Source organism: Grus americana, chromosome 10 (genome assembly GCF_028858705.1).
Source record: "Grus americana isolate bGruAme1 chromosome 10, bGruAme1.mat, whole genome shotgun sequence".
NCBI classification, from domain to species: domain Eukaryota; kingdom Metazoa; phylum Chordata; class Aves; order Gruiformes; family Gruidae; genus Grus; species Grus americana.
In genome coordinates, this window is record NC_072861.1 from 12300001 (window position 1) to 12312349 (window position 12349).

At 37.0% G+C, this 12349-nt stretch overlaps 1 protein-coding gene across 2 annotated transcripts in view; it reads left to right on the top strand.

Annotated features, from left to right (window-relative positions):
- SLC12A1 (solute carrier family 12 member 1) overlaps window positions 1-12349 on the top strand; it is a 47317-nt gene extending 34968 nt beyond the window's left edge. For both annotated transcript variants that reach the window (XM_054837559.1, XM_054837558.1), the window contains exons 20-26: window positions 1595-1738; window positions 3693-3824; window positions 4057-4168; window positions 6554-6640; window positions 8407-8542; window positions 10810-10877; window positions 11931-12349. In XM_054837559.1, the coding sequence (XP_054693534.1) occupies window positions 1595-1738; window positions 3693-3824; window positions 4057-4168; window positions 6554-6640; window positions 8407-8542; window positions 10810-10877; window positions 11931-12066 (815 nt within the window). In that variant the 3' untranslated portion in view covers window positions 12067-12349. The remainder of the gene's footprint in view (window positions 1-1594; window positions 1739-3692; window positions 3825-4056; window positions 4169-6553; window positions 6641-8406; window positions 8543-10809; window positions 10878-11930) is intronic.

Below are 12349 nucleotides of genomic sequence, written 5' to 3' on the forward strand. Positions count from 1 at the left end.
GGAGAACACCCAGAAAGGACGTAAGTACCTTAGCTAATTAAAACCAAAATTAACTCCCCATTAAAGAGGACGGATTCCAGGGTGAGGCAACCCTTAAAAGCAAATCACCTCTGAGAATTAAAAGGTGCCAGAGACTCCTTTAAGAAACACGGGTAGATGAATATTCACCCAGCAGACTGGCAGCTTGATGTGCGTGGAAAGGTACAGGGCAAAACTATGGGGACTTCAGAAAAAATTCCAAAGTAATCATGCTTTTTTTCTGCCCCCTGCTGATAACTGAAAGAGATCTGTCTGTCTCTTTGCTTGATCTAAAGTCAGAAACTAACTGCTCAGAAGACAGAGTCATTAGAACACCAGTGAAATTACAGCAAATACCAACTTTATATTCCTACAAACTAGCAAATGTTCTCCAAGTGTTAAAACACAAGGAATTAGAAAGAATTAGGAACATGGGGGAGAAAAGGAAAAGCCTCAAATACGCAGAAGTGTTTTGAAGCAGATACAAAGTCTCTGTAGTGGAATAAAAACATCATTGTATTCTATTATACTTGCTATGGCATTCTGCTTAATAGAGAAACAGAAATTTTAGTTCTGAGTAACCATTAAGTCAGTGACTATCATCATGTCTAATAATCAGAAGCACATGGCTGTCACGGATTCTAAAGTAAAAGAAATTATATTATTTTCTGTTGGCAACTGAGACTGCCAGAGCTAATAACGTCTAGCTACCGACAGCTTGACTGGGTTTTTTGGTTTTTTTAAACACAATGTCTTAAATGAATTTTCCTCAATCTCAGTTCATGTATTATTCAAGTAGAAGTTTTCCTTATGAAAAAAAGCTTTCTGCAGGCAAATGCCTGGATCATATTAATTAGTGCCTCACTGTACTATATTCCACAATAACACGTGATACCTTTTTCTCAGCAAAAGCCTAATATTGTTATGATTAAACTGTTCTTTTATATTACTGAAATTACAGAATTGCTTAGCTAAATCTTACATCTTTGCAGCAAATGGTGAAAAAATTAAAACATTAAAATATTTCAGCATTGAAATTGATTGCATACATATGATCACATACTGACCCTTACATATTTCTGAGAATCTCAAAGTCCGAAGCCATGTGACCTTGTTCTTAGAATAGGGACCCAAGGGCTAGAACTCAATACCTCAGCTTTCTCACTTTAGGAAAACAGCTTTCCTAATGCGTTTTCAAATTCTTGGGGAAAGAAATCAACCAGACAAATCCACAAAGATAACTCAATAAATAGTATCACATGTAAGTATAAAATACAGTAATACTGAATTTGATCTGGAAGAGGAAATTTGAGAGCAGCTGAGTAGCACTTCAGTACACACCACTGCTGTAGGCGTGGGCACCCTAAGTTAGGGCTTCCAGAGATGAATTAAGTGTCCTCCTCCCTAATGGTCTGCAAGGAAAAAGCATTTTAAAAGAGTTTTTCCTCTCAGCAGCTCTACGTTGCGTACAAAGTACCACAACAGCAATTACATCACTGCCATTATTTCAGTAAGTAATTTAATTTAAAATAGAAAGTGATGTGTTACCAGTTCCCTTACTTTTCCCAACATACAGAGGAATTAGAGAAGCTGGAGCAGGAGAGATTGGCACTGGAAGCTACCATTAAAGAAAATGATTTTGAAGAAGAAAAAAGTGGCATCTGTGGATTCTTCAAAAAAGCCAGCACACTCAATATCTCAAAACATGAAACAAAAAAGGGTAAGTTCCAAAATAACTTCTCCCTGACCCTCCAATGCATCACATTTTCATCAATATACAAACTGGACTCTGACTCCAAGGTGAAAACTCCTGAGCCACACAGAAGCCTCTGGAACAGGACCTACCCTGTGCAAACCTGTCTTGGTGGCCACAACCATGTAACACAGAATAGAGTGACCATCCTCTGCTGGTAGGACATGCTACCTCGTACAACACAACTAATTTTTTCCTCCCCTTGATTTGCTAGATTAGCAGCTCAGCTCAGCTCATGTTGAGTTCTACTTGTCAAAAATAGCACATGGTTATTGCAGTTTGAGGAATACAGAACAAGTTTTTTGTTTTGTTAGGGTTTTTTAGTAGGGTGTTTTCAGTTTTTAAACAGAGGCCTTTTTTTCTTCTCTTTAAAGAAAGCAGGAACATATGCACAATATTCAGGGAACAAGCAATCTCACTTTACTCAACGTACACACACACAAACCCAGTACCCAGCTGAAAAACAGGTAAAAATAGCACTACTGCTCTATATTCTAAGCATAATTTCATAAAAATGCACAAATGAGGGTGGTAAAAGTACTGAAAGTACATATACAGCATGCTGTCAAATAACTAATTAACACATAACTTAAATGTATAGGTGATGAAATCAAAATTACATTTCAGCTTTAGTAAAATGATGCAGAAATACAGACAGAATTAAAGGTCTCATTTCACAATTGCTAGGCTGTAATGATAATGACCCACCTGAAGCCATGCTTGTACGCAGACAAGTATTTTCAGAATTTTCACCTGCAGAGACTATTACAGCTGGCTGTGCCTGCAACTCCCACAGGTATCAAGAAGATCTACAGACTGAAAGCATAAAATGTCATTATTCTTTACTTGGCAGACTTCAGTTCATTTTGCAGGCTTCAGTAGAATATATTTTTATAACAAATACCACAAGAATGTGCATCCCTGTTTCAACTACCCTTTTACCCTTTTCAGTTTAGTTCAGAAAGGCATAAAGGAAATACATATTACACACTTCAGCTCTATATACAAGATAGATGATGTTAATAAATATCCCTCCCTCTCCATTTTGCTTATACATTCATCCTCCCCAGAGTTGTTGCATCTTCCAGCATAGATGCTAGAACTGTAGAGGAAAGCCAATAACTGCTTTACAACTGTCCTGTTCACACTCTAGAAATACAGGAAAAACAAACAAAGCATTTTCAGAACCTCGCAGATCAGAGCAAAACCTCTAAAGAAGCCTGTCTGCTCCGTTTAAAATACTGCTCTGACACCGTCTCTTTGAAATCATTGAAAGAGAAGCAGTAATAAAGCTACAGGCTTCAAAAGATGGAATGAGAGAAGGTATTGTTAGTACATAGGCAAGACTCGACCTTTTAAAGCTAGCCAAGCAAACAGCAAGAATCAAAGTTTATTTTTAATTAACAAGAACCCTCTCAAGCATAGGGAAGTTGCCATATACGCTTATGTTTTCTGCCTTCCAGTCTTAGCTTCGCCTGTGCTCTCACTGTACCCAGTTAGCTCTCTTTGTCCACCGTTACTGTGCATTTCAGAGAGCTCTGTATTTTACAACAGACAGCTGAACTTGTAAATGATGCAAAATGATGCCAATTACTTACAAAAATCTATCAGATATTTCCCAACTGCTTTTTAAGGCCCCAGTGAATTTTAGGTTAACTAAAAACATCCAGAGAACAAATAATCAGATAATCCTTTTCAAGATGTTATAATCTAGTGACAAAGTATTACACAAGCTTTGGTTTCTATGCGTACTGGTATACTAAAACCCAATAGCATCTGCACTGTATTTTCAGATTTAAAGTATAGAAATTATGTCAGAAAGTTCATTTTCCTGAAGCATTCTCTCCACTTGGCTCCCTAAAGCTCCTCATTGCATCACTTGTTAGAAATCCTTCAGTATTTTTTTTCTTTCTCATTACAGAGAGCACCATTAACACAATACAGTCAATGCATGTGGGTGAATTCAATCAGAAGCTGCTAGAAGCCAGCACTCAATTTAAAAAGAAGCAAGGAAAAGGAACAATTGACATTTGGTGGCTGTTCGATGATGGAGGTAAGGAATTTGAGTAAGAACCACAGGGAGAGAGATTTCTGTGTTACCAAATATAAAAACAGACTTGGGAACATGCACAAAACTGTTTTCTTTTAACATTACATAGTCAATTTTCTGTCTGGTTTAAGCGTTTTAAGATTAACTTACATCCAACACTGCCAAAGTGAAGGATGGAATTTTTACCACAGAATGCACTAATTTGTCCTTCCTGCAATTTTATATGTTCTTCCAGGTCTAACAATCCTAATTCCTTACATTCTAACTATCAGGAAGAAGTGGAAAAATTGCAAGTTAAGGATCTTCACTGGAGGAAAAGTCAATAGGATTGAAGAAGAAAAACTAGTGTAAATATAACTATATTCATCTCACTGTTTAAAGAGTTTGAATTGATGTTGAATATAATACATATCCAGCAGGAAGCTGGGAATTTCTCAGCACAACTGGTTTGTTGTATGGTGGGCAGCATGAAAAAAAAAAAAAAAGGTGTACTTGATAGAAAGGTGTTGAGCTTATGGCATAGCCCTCAAGGCTCAGTGTAAATGGTGATTACCAAAGGAAACTCACGTCCAGCAATTTTTCCCATTAATAGCTCATATTCCCTTCTCTGAGAAGTCTGCACACTGTAATGAGAATATAATTAGTTTTATGGGATTTACATGAGATTGTCCAGTTAGCAGTAAGTGAAATTGCACATGAAGCTTCTCATATGCAAATACCACAGACAGATAGCTCACATAAATGTGATTAACCATGGTAAAACGTAAAGAACTTAAAGAGCAAGTTAATCAAGTTTAAGATCAAGTTGATTAGATTTAGCTTTTTTAAAAAAAAGTCTCAATTTCATAATCATTGTTTGCCTTCAAGCAAGTGAAAGGTACTAATATAAACTTATTTTCATCATCACTGTATATAGGACCTTTCCTTCCAAAGCACTTTACACACTAGGGGCACTGCCATTTCACCACTGGTGGAAGCAGGCCAATTTGGGATCAAGAGCAGCAGCACCACATAGTGAGTTAAAACCAACATATCCAACCAAAACTCCTGTGGAAAACAAGTGAGATGGATGCAAGGACAGGAGTTAGAATTTAGCCAGCATGACTAGGATTATGACACAGTGCCTCAGAAAGATGGCTGCCACAGGGATGCTCCCTGAAGCTTTTGCTTTCACATAAAGCAAACTTTACTCCACTGTGGTACTGTCAGTTGTAAGGATTACCCTAAAGCTAACATACTTCTGTAGAAGAGATTCACAAGTGTTTGTACAAACTATTCTTATCATTTGGTTTAAAAAAAAAAAAAAAAAAAAAAAAGAGACTTACAGCTGCTCAAGGACCTGCAGGGAAGTGTTCTCAGCTCCCTGTCCAGAGTCTGCCCAAGCTCGGCTGTTCAGGACCGCAACCAGCTCCTGGATCTAGGCACTCAAGTCACCAAATTTCATTGAGAGGAAGTAGGAGGTTTTGACATCAAATGAGATTTGTCAAAATATGACAGATCTTCACAGAGGCAGTTCTGGCACCTGTATACACTGCTTGTCCTGCAACAGCCAGAGTGAACAGCATGGGTTAGTACAGTTGATAATGACCTAGTTTGTCTCCAAGAAAACAGTAAGTATATGTATTTCTACCTAAATACTAGCTTTCCTCAACAGCATACTCTACCCACCACATACAGAAGCCTTCAAAGAGACAAATCCAGATGCCAGATGGCTATTCCATTCCCTAGGTAGATCTAATACAACAACATCCAAGTACAATTTCATCCATTATATTTCCAATTCAGAAATTAAATTTATCTGGACTTTTGCTAACAGGTAATTCCTCAAATATTAAAACCTTTCCACAGAAGTTGAGACTTTGCTCTTTGTGATGTTCAAAACAAGGATTGCCCCAAGGGATGTCAAGATTTATATAAGCAGTATGTTCTTCTTATGTAAAAAGAGAACAAGTAAACTCTCAGGTCATAAGCAAATATGTATTTCAATCATGGTTTGCCCTAGGAACTTTCTGACCTTTTCAAATTCCAAAGCTTATATACTTAAAAAAAATAAGGTGGGAGAAAAAAAAAAAAAAAAAAAAAAAAAGAGATACAAGTTCCCAACCATGCTTCAACCAAAGGCAAAACTGATGTAAAACTCTCTAACCTCAGCACAAACACACAAAGCTATAAACTATTCCTCCTGCCAATTGGGGCAGAAAAGCAAAGTATTTTCAAAGACACTGTGTGAGTAGATAAATTTAAATTCATAAAAGATTCTTTAAGTATTGCACATGAACCTTCTGGACCAAGTTTTCACCAACACATACACTACCAGTGTTGTACATACTCCATGCACAGAATTCTGATAGTAAGAGAATAACAGAATCTTTCTCTAAGCATTGGAGAATTCTGTCCTACTGTATTTTTAATATTTTTCCTTTATAATTCAAGCCTTTACAAATACTTAAAGTACCATTTTTTCCCCAAATGTAAACACCCTTCCCTCTGTCTGCTATTCATTTCCATTTTTTGTGATTTTCATTGATGATCAGTTAAATGAATTATACTACAGCAATCACATCAATCCAGTTCTGTAATTGGAAACTGAAACACTAAAGCATTTTAAGTAATTTGTCATATAGTTAAAGATGATGAGACAACTGCGTTTGATATCTTAAGTCATTTATGAGTACTCTTTGATGCAAGTGCTCAGAAATACAATGATAAAATGTTCTCTCTTTTGTTTTCAGGATGGCTTCACTTCTAAGCAAATTCAGAATAAAATTCGCTGATATTAATATCATTTGTGATATCAATATAAAGCCCCACAAAGAGAGGTAAGAAACATTACCAAAATCCATTATTTAGCAGCCAGCCTTTATCAGGAGCTTGTTTCTTTTACGTTGAGCATTAAAAAAGAAACAAAACACACTACAAAGAATAACACTGTCACTTTATTGCAATCATTTTCTAAGTACATAGAGCAGGAAAAAGCAAAGAACCTATTAACAATCACAGCTCAAAGAGTCAAAACTATAGGCAGCCTTTTTCTTTATTCTGTAATGATAAGACTTAATTTTAATAAAGACCAATTAGACACCATACTTATGGGCCACTAAATTTAACAGGCATTTTATGATGGCTTTTCATATCTATTTACGTTGCAATAGACTTCCCTTTGACATATTATTCAGTCACAGTTTTCTTGTAACTCAGCATCTCTGCCACCTCAGCCTTCTGGGTTCTTCCATGAATTCATAACATTTTTCTGGCCAAACATAAGCATACTTCTGCTTTCCCATGAGGACAATATTATAATACTCCCCTAGCACTCAAATATAATGAAGGTTCAATGTTTTTAAAAGTGAATTTATCTACAGACTCAATGCTCTTAGGCAGAGGTTAGGAAGTTCGCAAAACAGTGCTCAGGAAGCTCCACATCCAATTGTATTAGCTAAAAAATCCCAAACAATTGTCAAGTCCTTGCTTTCTAAAACGTCTCTATAGAAATCACCTATTTCTTCTGCTTTATGTAGACAAAATATATGGCACATTGCTCAGGGAATAACTGAATCCTAACTTGATTCACAATATTGCTCTTGGTCTTAAAGATCCTCTGAGAACATTCTCACCTTGCTATGCTCTCTTCCATCCCATCCCTTACTCCCTTGGATAGGTCCATAGCTATTTCATAGTCAAAGGGCTCCCCTACTCCACCCAAAACCTTTCCTCTGAGTTCATGTGCAATCTCAGGTTAGTCTCTTAATCCTGTTGTATCCCATTTCTACACACACACACACAACTTTGCAAAAACAGTGTTAGATTCACCAGTGTTTCTACAGTGCATTGGAGATTTTGACTTAGGAAATGCAATTAAAGAATATAAGGATTTTATTACTAGATACCTAAAGTCACTTATTAGTGCCCTCTTGATCTCTCAGTTAATATTTTTAAATTATATAAAGAACTGTGCAGAATACTTATCTTTTTTTTCCAGTACTATGCAGTGATTTTACATAAATAAAAGCTATCCAAAAGAATTTGTATCTGGCATTTACATAAAAAGCAAACACATTTGCTGCATCAGCAGTATCTGAACACAACAAGTGAATATTGTGCCAGACACTTGCTAGACCACTGTATCTCTCTCCCAGCTGGCATCCAATTTGTTTCACTAATAATAAGATTATCATTATTTTACATACTGAAGCAGACACTAAGGATGTTGACAAACTCTCTGGCAACTTAGCAACACCAACATTAAACACTGCATGTCACAGCCTTTAACCCATCTCTTGACTTCCTGGCCATGTAGCAAAGTCCAACCTGTGTCCGGCCTCTTGCAGAAAATTCTCTGCAACTGTAATAGACCAAATGTAGTGTTTAATTATCCTCAAATAACCTTTTAATTACCCTCAAATAACCCCAACATACTGAAGTGGCACAGGTATAACTTGAGGCACAATGTAGCAAAGAATAGTTAAAGATTTTGCATGTTTTTCAGCTACAATTACAGTCAGTGGGGCCTGCCATACAGTGTCTGTGAAATAAGTTAGTGAGTTCATACCCTGCAGCAAGGCCTCCTTTGTAATTCCTGTTTCAGCTGGAAATTCTTTGAAGAGATGATTGAACCATATCGCCTCCATGAAAGCTGCAAAGATATAACAACTGCTGAAAAATTAAAGCGAGAGACTCCGTGGAAAATTACAGATGCAGAGCTGGAAGCATTCAAGGAGAAGGTAAAGCCTTGCCTACCTTTTTACATCTGTACCTTTTCTCTACACTCCAGATGTTTGAAGCGATTAGTAAGAAAATGTAAAATACCAGATACGGAATTGGAAACATGACATGTACAAACCTGTATTTGATATTTACAAATTGGATTTATATTGTAAACACTGCAGAGCTGTGTTATGATTGCATTATTCAGCACTCTGTAAGACCTTGGCACTTTCACACAGTATTTTCCAGGTTGATGAGAAGCTCTGCCCACATCAGAGCCAGCCAGATGAAAACCCCCTCTGAACCAGAAGCCACACAGCACTGCGCTAAGCCTGAGCTAATAAGATCTGCTGAGAGGTTTATTAAATGGCTCCACTGTTTTAGAGCTTGAACCTCTTAAAGAGTGCAGTTCCAAGCATTTACCACTTTGGGAAATTTAGAACTGAATCCAGACCCTACAACTGGCTCTAGGAATTTTTCCAAAGGCAAGATTTAACACAGATTCTTACCTCAATGGAAGAGTGAAGACTAAACCTGCCTACAATGCAGGAGCTCTCCCGCAGTTCAGAGGCACTCTAAAGCTGATGTTGGCTGATCCACTGGGTGAATTAGGCTTGCTCTTTAATTTAGTTGGAACATACCGTTTTAGCAATGAACCACCAGGCTTCATCAGGCCAGTGCCGAAAGGATACTGCAAACTCTTCCACTCTTAAGAGACAAGTTCTCCTGTAACTCACAGAGAATTAATCTGGCAATTTTATTTATGGTTCCTGTTGGATTAACCTGAGTGCACTGAGTTTAGTTATCTCCACTTTATAGTGCTGGTCACTTTCTCAGCAGAGCAAGGATTGTGAGCCGCTAGAGGTCACAGCCTGACATATTAACATAAGCTGAAATCAATGGTGATTTAAGATAACACACTATACTACTGACTGCAGCAGCTGGGAAGCAGACTGACTGCTCACTGTATTACCCTTTTCATAGATTTGATAAGCAGCAGAAAGTTATGGTAGTCAGCTGTGGGCAGAAAACTTTTGAAGTACTCTCAGCATAAATTATCAAAACTTGGGAGTCAGAGCTCTTAAAACATCTCGGTATAAAAGACAATAGGAATATAATCCCAGATATACACACTTGTGTGCAGAACCAACAGGAAAAAATACGTGATTGTGTTTGGTCTTGTCTAGGTCACAAACCAAGGAATGAGGAAGAAACCCATAGGTTGAAAGCAGTCAGCAATAGGAAAATGCCAAATCTTTCTATAAAATAAGAACAACAACAAAAAGTTTAGTTTACACACCTGGAAAGACAAGTCCCTTATCCTCAGAAGGCAGTTCTGGGAATTTTACGGAGGACATTAGAACACATTTAAAATTCAAGAGAGAAAAACCTGGCAGCACAGATAAAGGGTGATGATATAGGATGATAACAACTGGCTAAATTATGAGGATTCTTACCTATATAACATGTGTAAAAGAACAGCAAAATTTCAGTAAAGAAGGAAAATTTAAGGTCTGAATGGAGAAAAAACAGCTTTTTACCTTCTCCAGGGAAAGAGAGAACAATTTATAAAACTAGTTAAGATAGATCTATCTCCCATGCTGCAATCTCCCTGTACACAAACCTGCCCTGGTCTGTTATTCCCTATGACTTGTGTTAAGTTATAAAAACCTTGAGGACCTGAGCGTGACCATAAAGTAATCTTGGCTGAATATCACAGTAACAGCCATTTATGCAATTTGTAAAAGTCCACACAAATACACAATACCTAAAGCAGCTAAGTCTTATTCCAGGCTCCTGGTCTTTTGTTTAAGAGGTGCATTTCTGGCAAGGTGCTCATTTACATACTGGCATTCAGCCCTACCGGCATGGCAGCTGGATACTTACAAAACAGATGAATTAATATACTAACCGCTATCAAAAAAATAGCACAAAAGAGTCTCTGCACAGTTCCTATACTCCATAGCCAAAGAAATACTTAAAAACTGTGCCCGAGCCAGCTCTGGTACTGTGTCAGTACAAAAATAATTCCCATTCCCAGGAAATCTTACACAGTGGTGAACAACTCTGGCCTCCATGTAACTATACTAATCAAGAAGCATGGCTTAGCCTCATATTTTACTATCTCTATCACTCTGGCCCACAGAGCAGACATGGCTTTCAATGCTGCCAAAACAAGAGCAGAAAATCTTGCGGGCAATGGTTAGTGTAGAAAGCACCAGAACTGAGAATCGCTGACCTAACTGATTTTTTTTTTCTTTTGCGCCTGTTTTATTTTAATCAGAGTTACCGCCAAGTCCGTCTGAATGAACTCTTACAAGAGCATTCAAGGGCAGCCAACCTCATTGTCCTGTGAGTTGCAAGATTTTGGTTCTTAGAGAAAAACCTAATTTGTAAAGGGATTCTGGACTAGAAAGACAGAAACAGTTGTGTTAATTCATTGAGGGCAAAAATAATCCTTTAAGTATCTTTTGAAGGACTTGCATCTGGACTGATGGTTCTCTGGGACTATGAATCTTGCCTAGTAGTTTTTTACGGCTTAAAACAAAGCTGTACTCATGAAAATGTGTCAAAAATGTAATCTTCACATCCAAATCTACATGTTGAGTGTTACGCTTGCTTACTCACCTGCAGAAAATACAAATTTTCCTTTTTTTCCCCCCCAACTATTGACAACTCAAAGTTAGAGAAAGTATTCTTTTGGTTTGCACATAATAAATGGAGTTGTTAGCCAAGATCTGCTTGGAACTATGTAAAACACGTTACGGATGATGCAATTGCGTAAAGAAAAAGAAGCCACCAATAAAATTGCCAAAAAAAAAAAAAGCAAGCCATTTTCAGAATCAATTTTTTAGTTAGAGACACATTTTTTTATACACAGCTTCAATAAATTAGTTAGTATTTGTGATGCACAGGTAAACCCCTTTAGCTCTGTTAACTCAGTCTCCAAAAAAGGCGTGATCAGGTAATGTTTACCATAAATTGACCCATATTTTAAAAGTCCCATCTCACAATAATTACAGATCAGAAAATAAGCTGATGGACTGCAAAACTGTGCACGTACTATATTTTTATCCTTTTTAAAAATCATATTATGCATGGGGTTTATGACCCCGAAAATGCTTCTTTACCAGTTTAAGGTTACAATCACAAGCAGTCCATGTCCAGTGCAACTTGCCATGTTAACAGCACTGATCAGGTGAGCAAGAGTTAGCAAGATTATGGCCTACTGGTAGCTTTGTGTTTTATAAGATTAAAATAATTATGTAGTTAATTATGAACAGTCAGAGTTGTATATGAACAGTTGATATTTTCTACTTAATATTTAGTGAGATGCATGTTATCAGGGCTACCCCTGTCTTCATAACGTTAAGTTTATTTATTTATTTTTCTCTGTCTAAACAGGAGCCTCCCAGTAGCAAGAAAAGGAGTAGTCTCTGATTACCTGTATATGGCTTGGCTAGAAATTCTCTCCAAGAACCTTCCTCCAATCTTAATGGTCAGGGGCAACCACAAAAATGTACTGACTTTCTATTCTTAGAAAAACATCAGTGCCTAGAATATCCCTTGCTTGATTTCAACACCAACATTTTTAGTGGCAGTGATTTGTTAAAGACACTTATCTAATACAGATCTACAACTTAACTGACAGAAAATTTTTCAAAAATCCAAAGCAACACTGTGAAGAATTAGACAAAAAAAAAAAGTAAATGGTCCCTGCTGGTGTAACACTCCAGTATAGGCAAAAGAAGGAAAAAAAAATACTTAAAAAAAAAATATATATCAGATAATACAGCAAATATTGTGAACACACAAAGAAGAAA